Source organism: Rhinoraja longicauda, chromosome 38 (genome assembly GCF_053455715.1).
Source record: "Rhinoraja longicauda isolate Sanriku21f chromosome 38, sRhiLon1.1, whole genome shotgun sequence".
Taxonomy (NCBI): Eukaryota; Metazoa; Chordata; class Chondrichthyes; order Rajiformes; family Arhynchobatidae; genus Rhinoraja; species Rhinoraja longicauda.
The window spans coordinates 12244527-12261146 of NC_135990.1; the positions used below are offsets into that span (position 1 = coordinate 12244527).

At 41.0% G+C, this 16620-nt stretch overlaps 2 protein-coding genes across 9 annotated transcripts in view; one reads left to right on the top strand and one right to left on the bottom strand.

Annotated features, from left to right (window-relative positions):
* Window positions 1–8141, top strand: part of sv2 (synaptic vesicle glycoprotein 2) — a 59169-nt gene extending 51028 nt beyond the window's left edge. Inside the window, exons 11-13 of the mRNA XM_078429963.1 lie at window positions 2371–2466; window positions 3807–3966; window positions 7106–8141. Coding sequence (XP_078286089.1) covers window positions 2371–2466; window positions 3807–3966; window positions 7106–7289 — 440 coding nt within the window. The 3' untranslated portion in view covers window positions 7290–8141. The remainder of the gene's footprint in view (window positions 1–2370; window positions 2467–3806; window positions 3967–7105) is intronic.
* Window positions 8142–8325: 184 nt separating this feature from the next.
* The window catches only part of LOC144610936 (cytoplasmic polyadenylation element-binding protein 1-like), a 191239-nt gene continuing 182944 nt past the window's right edge, over window positions 8326–16620 (bottom strand). For 7 of the 8 annotated variants that reach the window (XM_078429962.1, XM_078429956.1, XM_078429961.1 and 4 more), the window contains exons 7-12: window positions 16382–16486; window positions 15679–15815; window positions 14328–14526; window positions 10712–10806; window positions 10555–10635; window positions 8326–9824 (exon numbers count right to left, since the gene is read on the bottom strand). In XM_078429962.1, the coding sequence (XP_078286088.1) occupies window positions 9714–9824; window positions 10555–10635; window positions 10712–10806; window positions 14328–14526; window positions 15679–15815; window positions 16382–16486 (728 nt within the window). In that variant the 3' untranslated portion in view covers window positions 8326–9713. The remainder of the gene's footprint in view (window positions 9825–10554; window positions 10636–10711; window positions 10807–14327; window positions 14527–15678; window positions 15816–16381; window positions 16487–16620) is intronic. The other variant, XM_078429955.1, reaches the window with a different exon arrangement.

Here is a 16620-nt window from a genome sequence, read left to right on the forward strand (position 1 = left end):
CTTTCCACCTCCACTCTCTCTCTCTCTCTCAGCCTTTCATTATCCAGAAGATAGACACAAAAAGCTGGAGTAACTCCACGTGGACAGGCAGCATCTCTGGATAAAAAGAATAGGTGACGTTTCTGGTCGAGACCAGTGGGTCTTCAACTCTCTTCATACATTAACCCAATGATTCGCGAGATCATTCTCAATCCTCCTCTGGACCCTCTCCAAACCAGCACATCTTTCCTCAGATACGGGGCCCAAAACTGCCTACACTGTCCCAGACACGGCCTCTCCAGCAGCTTAAAGCCTCAGCATTCCAGCTCCATCAAAATAACTACTAGCATTTCATTTGCCTTCCTCACCACTGACTCAACCTGCAAGTTACCCTTTTGGGAATCCTGCACCAGCACCAAGTCCTTTAGCACCTCAGATTTCTAAATCCTCTTCCCAGTTAGAAGTCGTCTACACTTTCATTGCTAACCATACACTTTGCTGTGCTGTATTCCAGTTGCCACTTCTTTGCCAACTCCCCCAACTTGTCCTTTTGCAGCCACCCTGCTTCCTCAGCACTACCTACCCTTCACCTACCTTCGTACCACCCACAAAACCACCAATTCCACCATCCATAATTGCCTGGGCAATTCATTGGTCGAGTCTGTCTCCACCATCCCTATGGGATGTGTTTTTAACATCCTCAAGGTGAAAAGGTTCTCCCCTAAAACTCCTCCAAATCTCTCGTTCCTTTCCTTACACCGTGCCATCTAGCTTTACACATTACTCTGGGACGACGCTTTTTGATGATACAAGCCCTTCAGTTTTGTACTCCGTCAGTTCTCCCCTCAGTTCCTCCACTCCAAGGAAAGCAAACACAACCTCTCTACTCCCCCTGATAACTGAAGTATTTCACTGGTGAATCTCCTTTGCACCCTCATCAGCTCAATTGTGTCCTCCCTACAGAGTGGAGACCAGAACAGGTCATTCTTGGTTCCAGGCAGGGTTCTGTCCCAGTGACCTGTTCCTATCCCAAACAGTTCATAAACTGGACATGCTGCCGTGAACCAAGATCTCGCCCACTGAAGATGCCCCACAATAGCCAATAAATCCACCCCACGTGTCTCACAAGCACTCGATCCTGTGTACAGGCTTACACAGGACAGGCATTCACAAGCTGGGAAGCGCCTGTATTCCAGCCGTGGCCTAAGCAATTTGTTCCTTACCGATCCTACTGATATTCAACGCCCCAACTCATCTCGCTGTGCCTTCATCACTGTTTCTATCCGTGTAGGAAATAAACTGCAGATGCTGGTTTAAATTGAAGGTAGACACAAAATGCTGGAGTAACTCAGCGGGTCAGGCAGCATCTCGGGAGAGAAGGAATGGGTGACGTGTCGGGTCGAGACCCTTCTTCAGACTGAGGTCAGGTCCCCATTCCTTCTCTCCCGAGATGCTGCCTGACCCACTGAGTTACTCCAGCATTTTGTCTACCTTTTCTATTCGTACAGACTTGCACACCAAGGTCCCTCTGTACTTATTTTTAAATTGCATTTTGTCTCCTACCTTTCCACATGAATTATTTATTCAGCCTCACAACTTGAAAGTGAAATATATTAAAATATACAAAATGTATTTAAATATTCCATAGTTATTGGTGCATGATATAGTTTGCATAAGCTGCTGGGTCTTGGACTGCCGACAGCAATAACACAAAGACTTGCTACATTAAACTGGTGGGATTTCATCCCATTGTTGACAAGAATCAAAGGGCTTGTGGACACTGTGGGATTGGAGCTCAGAAAGGAAATAGTTTTTGGTGCAAGTCAAATTTTGACAATCTGCTTCTGGCAAGGATGCAGTAAATCAAAGCAAACCACGCCTGTTTTCACTGTTTCCAGCTGTTACTGTGAAGTCATCCATCCAACAACCATTGGTCCTGGGAAGAGTGAGACAGTGTGGAAACAGGCCCATCAGTCCAGCTCCCCCCCCCAACAACACTAGTCCCACCTGCCTGCATTTGGCCCATATCCCTCAAAACCTATCCTATCCATGCACCTGTCTAAATATGTCTTAAAAGTTGCGACAGGACCTGTGCAAGTGGTTGAGAAGTTGTGTTTCCATTTTAAATAGCATGTTCATTTCAGACTATGATGAAAAACAATGTTATTGGCTATTATGGATCTGTATTTGGAAAGGCAGTCTCCAACGATACTAGTGCAGCTGTTTTAGCCTCACGATAGGACAATCCTCGCATCTTTGTCCATCGGACTCTCCTGCTTTCAAACCTTTTACTTACCAAGCTGAAGAGGTAATCAAGTGCACATTTTAAAAAGTTAATTTGCTTTCTCACCCTGCCGTTTGTCGAGTTTAAAATGTATTTCTCTTCTGTAGTTTACAAAGAAGGATTCATTTTAGCAGCTGCCAATCTTCCTGGAAATATCTTCTCCATACTAATGATGGATCTGCTGGGAGGAAAACTCTTGCTCTGTGAGTAACCAACACCCCAACGTATAAAGGGGATTGACAATGGGCACAATGCGCTGCCTAACACCATGTGCAGCCCTGCATGTACGAAGCTTGTCACAAACCCACCTTTCAATGGGTCAATGGCGTTGTACAAGATGCAATGGCCAATTTATGAACGGCAGCAATAATAATTAGAAAGCGATCGAACTGCGTCTTTAGTTGGGGGTGAACATTGTCCAGAGAAAGTCTTACTTACACTGATGAACAATTTTGATATTCACTGGAATATGTAGTGAGATCTCTGCCCGAAAAGGTCTAAATGATACAATAGAACGTTTATCCCAAGAGGGAAGTTGATCTCCCCACAGCTCTAAAAACACAAAATACATGAAATTAAAGTGACAAGTGGAAAGGATTGGGGATGTGGAAAGATGGGGGGGGGGAGGGGAGTCAGTCTTAGTCTATCCCACGACAGAAGGGGGAGGAATTGTACAGTTTGATAGCCGCAGGGAAGAAGGATCTCCTGTGGCGTTCGTTCTGTGCTGCATCTTGGTGGGACCAGTCTGTTGCTGAAGGTGCTCCTCAGGTTGACCAGTGTGTCACGGAGGGAGGGGGGGAGCTGTATTGTCCAGGATGCCCCGCAGTTTGAGCATCCTCCCCTCCAAGACCACCTGGAGGATTTTAAATTGAGATGCTCTGTAACTGGAGGGCTATTGGTCAGACTGTAGCAATGGAGAGGAGAGACCACAATGACATTTGGAAACAAGGATTTTGAAATATAGGGACTTCCTTAGTAGGTCAATACTGAATTAATGCTTTGTCACAAGACATGTCACAGCAAAATTCCTTGCTTGCATACCAAGGTATGCAAACAGTTGCCCATAAATGGTGCGTACAAAGTACCACAGTGCCAGCCCCCACGCCGGATCCTCCTCCTGTTTCTTCCCCCAGCAGCAGCATCCTCACAGTCCATCCTCATCGACCGCTGCACTGACCTCTCCACCAACATTGTTAGGTCCTCTCTGGACGCCAACCCTGGCCAGAGCAATAAGCAGAGGCGACGCTGAACCTGACAGAGTTTGGATAACAAGTTTGCTGCTCGTTAGGAACAAGTTTCTTGAGATCTTATCCCAAGCTTAGAATAAGCTGTGTGCCCTCTCAGAATGGAAGGGTGAAGGTTATTTGTTGCACTCTAATGTATAAAGGATCCAATCATAATGCAATATTAATGGAGATAAAATTAGTAAATGATTTCCAACATGTAATTGTCTGTGGACTGAGAAATTTACTGCTAAGCAGAATGGTTTGAAATTGATTTGTTTTCCCCCAATCAGTAATATTTTAAATGTTTTATCTCCTAGGTTCAAGTCTGTTTCTTTCAGGCCTCAGTGTGTTCTTCATCTGGGAAGTGAAGACAAAAATCCAGAGCTTGGTCATGGCATGTCTATTCAGTGCCATCTCAGTGGTTTCTTGGAACTCACTTGATGTTATCGGCTTGGAACTCTATCCCACTAACTTGAGGTAGGTTAGTGTCAGGTGGGAGAACGGTCCCTCGTTATTCTATGTAGGAAGGAACTGCAGATGCTGCTTTAAACCGAAGAGATACAAAAAGCTTGAGTAACTCAATGGGGCAGGCAGCATCTCTAGAGAGAAGGAACGAGTGACTTTTCAGGTCAAGACCCTTCTTCAGACTAGTCAGGGGAAGGGGAACGAGAGATATAGACATGTGGAGATAAAGAACAATGAAAGATATGCACAAAAGTAACTTCAAGTAACCCCAGCATTCCCTTTCTCCATCCCTCCCCCACCCAAGCTTGTTTTCATCCAACAGCTAACATTGGCCCGTTTCCTTTATCATCATCACTTTTGTGCATTTTTCTTCATCTCTCTACGTCCTCACCATTCTATAACTGACTTCACTGGATCATTCATGGGGGTTAATGGGAGAAAATCATCTTTTAAAGAGTTCGTCTTCAAATCTTTCTGCTATATGACAGGAAGCCGCAAAGAATTGAGAATTAATCAATTGATATTGGTTGATGGGGTAGGTTTGAACTACTTCACTGATGCCATTAGTCCTTCAAACAGCTTTTGGTAGATTTAATCCAGAGGGCTGTATAGATATATAAACTAACCAAGGGTACCCACATATGCTACAATCAGAGTGTGCCAGTTTTGAAGACAAGGAACTGCAGAAGCTGATTTACAAGAGAGTGTTGGGCATAAACCAGTGGATCAGGTAGCATTGCAGGAGAACATGGATGGGTGACATTTTGGGTCAGGACCCTTCAGACTGATTGGGGAGGGGGGGGGGAAAGAAAGCTGGAAGAGGGACAAAACTTGGCAAGTGATAGGTGGACACAGGTGACTGCGTTTCTGATATGCAGATGATTGGACAAAGGCCAGAGATAAAAAGATAAGCAGGTACGAGACAAGGGTAGAAGAGGTGAGAATTGTTAAGCTGCAGGAAGAAATATAGGTGGAAGGAGAAGGGAGACATGGCTGCAAGTCTAGGGCGGGCACAGGGAAGAGAGGAGGGATGTGGAAGGGGTGGAGTTTTGAGTCTCCCACTTATTGAATACCTGTCATAGAAGATAGAATAAGGTTCCTGCTTGGATTTCATTGTTTCCTCTGATCAATAATCTGTACTAATCTTGAGAAACAGTATCAATTAAATCACCAAGGATACAATTTTGCATTAGGATTTACATTGGATCCTATAAAAAGTTATTTCTATTTTTCATAACACCCTCATAAAGTTAGGGTTCTACTTTGTGCTCAGCACTCACTCCTGCAGAGGACAGCTTGTGCACATTTAATTAGTTTAACAATCATTGTTAATGATTGTTAAACACCTGCGCTCGGTCTGCGTTAACCAATCTGATCACCCGGTGGCTGAGCACTTCAACTCCCCCTCCCATTCCCAGTCTGACCTTTGTCATGGGCCTCCTCCAGTGCCATAGTGAGGCCCACCGGAAATTGGAGGAACAGCACCTCATATTTCGCCTGGGCAGCTTGCAGCCCAGTGGTATGAACATTGACTTCTCCAACTTTAGATAGTTCCTCTGTCCCTCTCTTCCCCTCCCCTTCCCAGATCTCCCTCTATCTTCCTGTCTCCACCTATATCCTTCCTTTGTCCCGCCCCCCTGACATCATTCTGAAGATGGGTCTCGACCCGAAACGTCGCCCATTCCTTCTCTCCTGAGATGCTGCCTGACCTACCGAGTTACTCCAGCATTTTGTGAATAAATACCTTCGATTTGTACCAGCATCTGCAGTTATTTTCTTATACTACTTGAATTAGAAGTCAGTCACTCGAGCTTGCTCTGCCTTTCAAGATCAGCATATCAACATCTACAACATCACTCTGCATTCCTTCTCCACCCAGTACCTTTAACACCCAGACTTGAAAATCTATAAAGTATTCAGAATTTGTAACACTTCCTCACCGGGACGTGGAAGCAAAGACTCAATCCTCAGTTTCATCTCATTTTAAATGAACATCACTTTTCACATCCACCCAGTCAAGGCCTATCTAGATCTTACATTTACATCTCTTTTAAACAGCACATCCAACATGTCCAAGCTTCCCTCAACCTGTAAAGTTCCCCTCTTTGCCATAGCACATGGATAAGTATTGGACTCGGCATGGATGATGTGTAGGATGGAACTGCAGATACTGGTTTAAACTGAAAACAGACAATAAAGTGAAATAACTCAGCAATCAGACAGCATCTCTGGAAAGGAACAGGTGACGTTTCAGGTCGAGACTCTTGAGTCCAAAGGGTCTTGACCTAAAACACCACCTATTCCTTTTCTCCAGAGATGGTATCTGACCTGCTGAGTCATTTCAGCTTTGTGTCCATCTTTGGCATGGGTGACTTAGGCCAAAGCACCATGTGCTGTACAGCTCCAACTCCAACCAATTGGTAAATTTCTCAACCATTTTGCTCAATTGTAAATTTTTAAAAGTCCTGCTAAAATGACTAACATTTCACCTCAGATATTATGCCAATTAGCCTATCGATGCCCACCAGTCCCTCTATTTTGAATGGAGTTACATTTACTATTTTCCCAATTATATCAAACCTTTTCCAACTTGTGATTTTTGGAAAGTTAAAACTAGCACCATCTTACAGGTTACTTTATCTGAAGGGCATTAGCCTGCAGCTCCAATTTAGAATTATTAAAGCAGCAACAATACAAAGATAAACTCCCCTAACCTCTTCAATTTCACCCAAATGCTTAGTTAATTCATTCCTGTTTAATAGCAGAAAAACAACTTGTCGTGCCGATATAACTTGCTGGGGAAGGTGCACTTACCCTGGTCTCATGAGTTTGGACCTCTGGTTGAAAACACGACTGAGCTAGCTGGCCAGGCAGGGTCTGCTCATTTCCTCACTCTGATGTTAAGACTCCTTGGAGAGCAAACTTGCTCACTTTCCCCATCACTTCCATCGGACAATTTATCCCAAGGCTGCACTTGCAGCCATGTATCAAATCTATGGGTACAATCATACTAAATATGGACAAAAATTTGCCATATAGTAAACAAGTTTTTTAATACACATTAAGCAACTAAGCATCTATGTAGGAAAACGTGACAGCAGCTATTGGAATGTTATGTTTAGAAATTAAACTTTAAAATTTATCTTGACAGGTCATCTGCCATTGGAATGTTCACCGGAATTAGCCGAATTGGATCCATTTTGGGAAATGTTGCATTTGGGGAACTCGTTGATGTGCAATGCACTGTACCCATCCTTCTGGTAGCAATCATGCTCTTCATCGGGAGTTTGGCTGGTTTAAAGCTGCCCAACATCAAGAATAGAGAGTTAAGCTGATTGAAGTTTCCATTTGATCCCAGATGAACCACAAGACCTGCTCAAGATCAGGAATGGAGGCAGAGAAAGATAGCTTCAAAAATCAAAAAGGGAATGAATCAGGTTTAAGTAGCAGGAATCAGGAAATGGAGAAAATGGAACAAATATGTAGTGTCGGTGCACAATGCCATCTGGTGTTTGGTTGTACTTGAACAAATGTAAATACACTCGTCAAAATAAACCAATATATATGTAGTACATGGACATTGTAATTGTTTTAGTCAGAAGAATAAAGAACCAAAACCAAAGAATTTGCATTCACGTGCACACTCGGTATAATCTGCAGCATCTCACAACCAAGAACGTTGGCTTGCATCCGACATTCCAACAATGGCTACAAGAAGACTCCATTAGACAGCACTGTCCTGACAAGAATCTGCTGTGAACAGGACACCCATCATCCCTTTGAAATGGTGACAGAATCAGATTTAAACATGTCTGTTTATGTAGCCAATGTCTCACCCGAGTCTCAACATTTAAAACTGAATTAAAAAAAAAAGAATGTAGCAATTCTCTGGAACTCTCCCCCAGAGTTGTGGGGACTATTATTGGAAGCATTCCAACCCATTCAAATTGCAAGTGGGCCAGTGCGAGATAATGATCACCAGGTAACAGCACCTTGCGCCCTGTGGACGAATCCATTCCAAGTAAATCACGCAAGCTCCACCAGAGAAAACGACCAATTGTCACTCAACAGGAGTACTTGGGATGTGCAGCAAATAAACATAATGTTTAATATAAAGCAGTGTTTGAATGTACTACATTTTAAGTGTTACCAAAATAAATTTTAAACAGCTGTCATTTTTTATTTGCCCTCATCTAATGTCTTTGATCCCAGATTTGCCAAGCAAACCAAAAAAATCAAATGGGAAGAAATTGTCAAATTACCATTTGGAACAGTTAATTAAATTATTTTTGAAACTGCAATTTGTTTGCATTGGTAATAAAAGTAATCACAAAGTGGATAAAATAAAGTCACTTCATAACATACTGTGAACATAGGTTTTTATTCCATTTGGTTTTTTTTTTTAAACTTACAGCAAGTCTAGACGTCACTGGCCAAGATATTCCATTCATTGTTCATGGCCACACTGGAGGATTGCTACAATTTAGTCATTGCAGATTAGCAATACATCAGCAGATGGATTACTGGGGCATTTGGCCATTATGTACAACATAGGCTCCTTTGTACCTCTGGTTGAGTGGAAGCAGTGAGAATTTTTTGCACTGTACTGGTACATTAGATATGTTCAACACTAGTTTCTGCTTCAACAGGTTATTTTTTTAACCAACATTAACAGCTTACTTCACAACCTCCAGTAACTGCAGTCACACCTGCATACCACCACCGTGAGGTAGAGACCTTACTAATGCTCAACAGCAGCTGGGCAAGTGACAAGGCAACAGCTCAGCAAAAAAAAAAGTTAAGGACACTGGTTCTTTGGCACACAGCTTCAGATCAAAAACCACAAGAGTAAAAACCTCTTCAAGTAACTTGGAGACTCAAGCAGCTGCTCAGCAATAGCTTCATCCTTTAACAGTAATGAGCAACTGCTCAAAAGGGGACAAAACCAGAAACTCATCCTGGCCCAGTCTTGAAACCCCCTACTGCTCAAGTACAAAAAAAAACATCAGTGAGAATGGTGATTAAAAACCTCTACCTACCCATAGTGCAAATTAAAAAGTGCAAAGAACATCTTAAAACTATGTACAGCAGCTCGAATGTCGTTATTTCAGTCCAGTTTCTAATCCATAAATCCACACCAATGGTTGCAAACGTCTTGATTTACAACAATGACCCAGGGTCCATAACAGCAGCCCCAGACACAAAAAATGTTAAAAGCCGCCAGGAAAAGTGTCACGGTTGTGTTTGACTAAAACATTTTAACTGGTCCAAAAAAATGAAGCCTTAAAAAGGCAGTTGCATCTGTAAAAACTGAGCGTAAAATATTGAATTTGATTGCTAAATAAAGCACTCTTCTCTGCCTTGTAGTCAAGTAAAAAACCGGCTGAATATTCACCAGTATCTGCGGTCTTGATGGGGGAAAAAAAATTTAAAGGCACTGTATGGCAACCGCTAGTGGAAAGGTAATGAACTTGCAACATTGTCAAAATGCAAGGATATGTAAAAAAAGCCTAAAAATCTAAATGTGAAGCCATTTGCTTCAACACCTTCAAGACCTGGCTATCACCTCTGTGCAGAACGTTTGTCTGGGAACTGCTTTGGTGGGCCCCAAAACCCCATGGAATTCACTGTGCATAGTGCGATTGTGAATATTGAACAGCAAATAGCAAGTGCAGGAGTGAACTTCGGTCCATAATTGCTGTTCCCAGTCTGAGCCATACCAGCTCACTCAACTCTGAAATCGCACACTTCCCGCGGTTTTAGCTGGAATCGCGGTTCTTCTGGTTGCGCATCAACGGACGGTGATGGCGGAGAACCTCGAGGGAGTGCTGCCATTGCCAGCACGAACGACAGAAGTATTTGAAGCAGACCTGCGAGGGAGCAAGACAGTCAATGGTTTTAGTTACTGGTGAACCAAGCCAAAAGGTTTTTACACATTTACAAATGGAAACTCAAATCTCATTTACATCAGATTTACCATGATCAGACAAATGTAAAACAGTATCCAATTCAGTTGTCATTTGGGATTATTTAACATCAAGCCATTTCTGGCCTGCAATGCTGATAATGCAAATGAGTTAATGTACCAGAACACAAACTCAAGTGACTCAAATGATCTTAGAAGCATAGAGGTCAAATGGGACCACCTTAGAAGGGCATCTTGGTCAGCATGGACGAGTTGAGTTAAATGCTTCCATGTTCTCTGATTATGATGCTGGACAAACCTACAAGTGGATTATTAAACCATTTATAACAGTTTAAAAATCAACACTGCAGATGCTGGAGACACTCAGGTCAACCACGATCTGAGGGAAGAGAAATGTTTGAACTGACAAAGATCTTTGAACGGAAACATCAGCTGCTTGCCTTCGTGGATGTGGCCTGACCTGCTGGGTACTTACAACATTTTGTTTCAGCTTCTAACCAATTTACCTGTCCATCATTTACAACCGAGGTCAGTTTAGTTAGCTTTTACTTTTGAATTACATCAAAAGGCAAAAAGTATGTTTGTGAGATTGATGAATTCTTGTGCATTCAAATATATTGGTGCTATCACTGGAAGTTATCTGTGAGAAAAATAGTTCCTAAATTAAAACTCACTGGGTCTCTGCAAAAGAATGGTCCTGGCTGGGCACTGCATGCATGACACATTGAGTCCTCTAGGTATGGATCAATCTGCACCTTTATTTAAAAAAAAACATCAGTTAGAGAGATATTTTCTTCCTTCAAAAAGCAGCAACTCAAATGCACAATTTACCTTCTTTGTGAACTTTGGAGTCTTTATCTCCACAAAGGCAGCTCCAACTGCATTCAAGTAACTGCGCTGGTTATTAAAGGTGACTCGACCAGAACCTAAATACAAATCAAGCTAAAGATTCAATTAGCCTCTAAAACAACATTAAGTCTTCAGTGGCTTAAAGGTTTCCAAGAATATTATTTACATTGTAATAATGTCAACTGTCCTGTATCAACATTTCATGGAACAATATTAACATGCTGTATTCCAGATTCAAGTGCTCAGCCTTTCAAACCCATAACCACCAAATGAAGCCAAGATTGTGGCAAGTGGTACAAAGTTTGCACTACACAGTTTTGATTTTTTTGCATTAAATACCAAGGAAAAATCAGCTATTTAACTACTGGGAGCTTCTATTAAGTCTAGACATGAGCTGTAGATGCTTACTTACAAGACTGTGGGAGTAAATCAGCAGTCAGCATCTCTGGATCATCTGTTATCCACGTTCACCTTCTCATCACCCGCTTTGAGTTCTTTCCTGCTCACTTTATATTCCTCATCTGATGCCACCTTAAATCTGTCCATACTTCCTTTTTCTTCCTGACCAACTTTACAACCTCCTTGGTCATCCTCTATTCCCTTACTGTCCTTATCAGAACATGCTGATCTTGCACTGTCATTAAATGGCCGTTAGGAGACTCTCACTTCATCGGTGGACTTGCCCAATAACAACTGCTTCCAATCAACCCTTCAACTCCTGCCCAATTTCTGCCTTGCCCCAAGTACCCTTTCCCAGCATCCCAACCCAAACCTATTCAAGACTTGAAGCAAGTATACAAATACATTAAAATTTTCACTCAAGTTACTGATAGTTTGTGCTGGGTACATCAAAACAACATGTAGTTACTGCTCTAAATACCCTGATTTTTAAAGCCATTTAATGTTCTTAACACTGCACCATTTACATTGATTCATGTAAATTTAGGCATTTGGTTAAAAGCAGAAAACGTATTACTACCCAAGTAAACACAGACATCGGGGAAATACATTAGCAGTTTCTTAACCAATCCCTCGCAGAAATGTGGCAACATTCATGCACATTTTGAAAGAACCAAAAGCTGAACGAGTTTGAAAGAGTTCATAGAATTAAGTTAGTAGCATTAACAGAATTTGTTCCCACAAAAGAAACATTGGTTTCAACAGAAAACCTGAATAAAGTAACCTTGTAGAGAATTAACTTCATTGCAATCCTCAAATATTTAGAAAATATCTGGCAAAGAAACTCTTGCAACAGATCAAGCAAAGCTTGGATTCCTTGTCTGGGACTCTTGGCAAAGATCTTTTAGGACTAATTACAGAAAGAAAGTTATATTTTATGAATGCTGAACAATTACAATCTGCAATAGTTAATGGCAGTGTATCAACATGAACTTAAACCAAGTTCCCAAAGCTTCAGGCTCCACATGTAACAAGTCATTTCATCCCAAGGCAACCTGTCTTCTCACCTAGCATCAACCTAAAGTACTACAAATCTGATCATAGTTTATAGGCACGTGCCTAGTGTTATCCAATAACAAAGTGAAGAGTATAGTCAATAACGGGGGATTAGCATTTGATTCACCCATGTTCCCTACATTTTTAAACTTCCAATTCTTTTTCAGATTGAATTACAATTCCTGCTAGAAAGGTTGTACTCTATTAAAAGACAGACCGAGTAAAAATGATCAAGGGTCAAATCAGTGCAGATCGAAGTAATGGGCCAGTCAACAAGATTCACAACAAAAATCAAACCAGCAAAACTTATCACCCCTCTTGTCCATTTTAACATACAGGATTATGCATGTGGAAAATTGCGCGAGCTTGTAATGAGAATCGCCCAGCCTCTAGCTGGGAGAACACAGAAGCAACACTTTACTTATAGCCCCCTTTTTCATTTCACTAACTGTTCAAAGCCTACTATTCCCAATAAGCTCCAACATGCACAGAATATTCCGACCTATATTAGATATCTAGATCAGAAGAACTTGAGATTAGTTGGTTTTGAACTGGTAGTGAAATGGAGATGTACATTATACAAGTCAGATTACCCTATGCAGGTCAAATGCAGGATTTGGAATCCACATTTTCTTATCAATAGTTCCTGCCAAGCATTGACAAAACCACCATGTAGTTTTGGAACCAAAACATCAGAACTGCTGCTGTCAATTCACATTGGAATTTATGAATAAGATTTTACACACGTACAATAGTCCAGCCTTTGTTTGGAACATGACCAAATGGTATCTCAATCCACTAACCGTTGAACATTTAATACTGATTTGCACACTAACTTTAGCCCCAGCTGCATTGAAGATCATGTTGCATTTCCTCCATCATCTTCCATCTTCCTCTCTTCAGCAACTGACATTTCTTACATATCAGATTGGGACAGACTCTAAATGGACATTGTGAATTGGGAGCCTTTGTTTCTAGTTAAAAGATTATGCCAGGAAACTAGCGAATATTTCATTTCTAATCCCTAGTCATGCAAGACATTAGAATTAAATATGAAGTCATCTGACAAGTGCAAAATGAGGTTATGAACAAATCGATGACTGAATAAGATGATGTGAAGCGTTACTCCCGTGGTAAAATACAACTTCCTCCAGAACTATTTCTGCTGCAATCACTTTACCAAAACCTCCAAATCTCCACCTCTAGCTTGTCACAATTTATTACACTTTTAAGATCCTTTGTCTTCGATTTATCATGATCTTACCCAAACTTTATTTCCATACCCATGTTCCATATATAGTTGTGGCTCCAAGATCTTTCTCCATATATTATGCCAAATTGAACTAACCATTTCATACCACATTGCTTTTATGAAATATCTTCTGAAAGGCCATTTAACATTCACAATTCAGCTTTTCATGCATGACATGACCTTTGAAATACATCAGGTTTTATGCTCAAAGTATAACATCGCAACAGGTGTTAGGCTAATTAGTTTACAACACTTTCACTCATCTTAGTAGAATGGTGCAAAATCTGTAGAGCTCTGCAGTGCCCAAACTATAATATTTCCACCAACATTGTCAACTACTTCCCTCAAAAGCCAACCTGCTTGCAAAGGGGCCCATATCTATTTTATTTAATGTTATTAAACTTTGGAATGTCTAAAATGTGTCTGCTTCTGCTAATAACAATTTTTTAAATGACATTCTGGGTTTAAATAGTTAACAAAGGAACACTTGCATAGTCTGTGACTTGGTCTCCTTTAGACTAAACAATTGTGTCCTTCAGATTTTATATGCATGCTATCGCAAATACTAGCCAAAAGCACCAATATTAGTTGGGAGTTCAGTTATGGTAACAAAGGCAAAGGATCTAATTTTGTTTGCAGCTTGTATTATGATTAACAGATCTAAATTACTCAATTTGCAGAAAGATAATATGCTTGGAATGCTCAGAGGGCAGAAATAAACGACATCACTTTTGCATTTACCCAAAGAATACTTTAACTAAAGAATAAGTAGTTAGAAAGATCAGCCATCTTCACTAAATTATAGTATTTCAATTTACAAGTACCCATTGTACTAAGGCCAATTATAAAGGTGGTACTTTGAAGCACAAACTCCCAGTAGAAGTAACATACCAATTGGATACTTGTGCTTGTCAGTATCAATACCAGCATGTACCACTCCCCCAAATAAGTCATTCATGATCGCTGCCAAGGCCTCCGCATTCAACATTCCATGTAGTGCTCCAACAAAAACAGTTTTACTGAGATCCAGGCGCTGAGATGGGCTGCGAACAAAGTTGCTGTCAGAAAGGACCCACGGTATGACCTGCACCTGCAAAATTTAGAGCAGAGAAAAGATTTACAAATAGTTTTACAACTGCCCTTAAAGGTTTGCCCTTACACTGATGCAAGGATTAACACACCCACACAAACTGCAGTGAGCATAGAATTTACTGCCATTAAGCCAGTTTTTTGCAAAGTCCATAGGCATAGTAATCTTTATTCATGAGTAAATTGATTACACATAAACATTTGACCCTGTGGTGCCTGATGGAAAGCCAGCTAGTATTCTTCCTCAGCCATGAGACATCGATCAAAGACCGATGACTGAGCAAGGCAGCAGTCAGCACTAACAGCCCAAAGGGTGGAATTACCTCATTTCCCTAATCCACAGGTGAGAGAGACACTCTCCCGAGGAGCAAGTGCCACCGTCTCAATGACAGCCCTTCATTGGCAGAATGGGCCGAGCAACATCCCCACCCACTAATTTACCCCAATCCAACAGCTGCCGACTATACCTGGGCCCATACTCATTGCTTTCGTTCCAAAGATGTTCAGAGTGAAGATTAGAATCAAAACAAGCAGGGTGGCACTCTGGCCCTATAGCCTGGGCCAAAAGATGTACAATTTCCCTCAAAATACCACAATTTGAGAACATAAGAATTAAACATCAATTCTGATCAAAGAAATTAAGACGTGCAAAGGATTATCATATTTCCCCCTCATCTAATAGCAATAGTCTCAGTTAAAAGCAAGGTCCAAAAACCAAAACTTTGTTAAGGAACAGACAATATTGTTTAACATCTGGCTAGAATCATGAGACCAAATAATCATTAAATACTCAGTCAACATTCACATTCAGCATTGTTGGTTATTACCAGTGCTTTTTTTGCAGACAAAAAGGTGCCGGTAAGCATATTGTTCCTTGCTGTTGGTGTCTATGGCAGATAGTCATCCTAAGGCCCTGACTGCATAATTTAAATTCTTCAACTTTCATAATTTGCAATAATAACATTTCTAAAAATATGAAAACCCAGTTTTATCATGAGGTGCCACCAGCCTTTACTGACATAAAAAGCACTGGTCATTACTATGCAAATCCAAGTCAAAACATTAAGTATACTTGTGTAGACCGAAACTATATTGCAAAGAGGAATTAGTATAGAACTGGTTGGGAAAGACAGGACGCAAATGCCTAAAATACCTCTTTGCAGCGCATTCTGCGACTCGACATCTTGAAGTAATATTCACTTGCACCATCAGTACTCATGAGGTCATGTGTGCAGGATTGCAGTAATGCACGCACAGACTTCTCAGATTCAAAAACTAAGTAGACATAACCTAGTAATAAAAAAGTTAACTAATTTAGTTTTTGCATTTGGAAATAAAGCTCAAGGCTGTGCATCTTCCCTTTAATGCAAAAGGCGATAAAACTAAATGGTGAATCATGCATAAAAACGCACGAGTTTGTATTTCTACTGAATGTGGGCTTGACACGTTTAAGATGCACTTGAATTAAACTGCATTTATATTATGCTATTCCGGCAAACAAGTGGAAAAGTAGCCTGACTGCTTAGTTTCCACAAGTTTGTCATATTAATTGAAATCCACGCAAGCCAATTAGATTTTTGGATTTGGCCTGCAAAATTCAAGCATTATAGAGTAATAGTCATTTTAATCTACTTCATCTAAAACAAGGCTAGTAAATGCACTAGATTTAAAATAGGTTATAAACTATCAAAAGTTGGTTATTTTAACCCGTGAAAGCTTAAATGGCCTTACCCGCTATCCAAGGTGGCTTGGCAACCTTTGTACCTGCATGCATACCAGTGCTCTGATCCACAACCATAGTGACGTGCTCACGTCAGAACAGGTAAAATGTCCTACCACATCTCAGTTCTCATTACCTTTCGGCATATTACCTTTGGGTGGACATCGAGGGTGCTTGCCATCCTTACCCGGCCATTCCACACTCAGTGAACCAAATACTCTGAAAGTATTTATCAATCCCACTATGGAAAAAAAGATAAACTGTTAAACACCAAATGGAATTGTTTGCCAAATGTCACAGATTTAACAGCACCACTCTCGGGACAAAGTGACATCTAATGATCAGCACAAGACGGGCTGAAGCCCATTGTAGCTT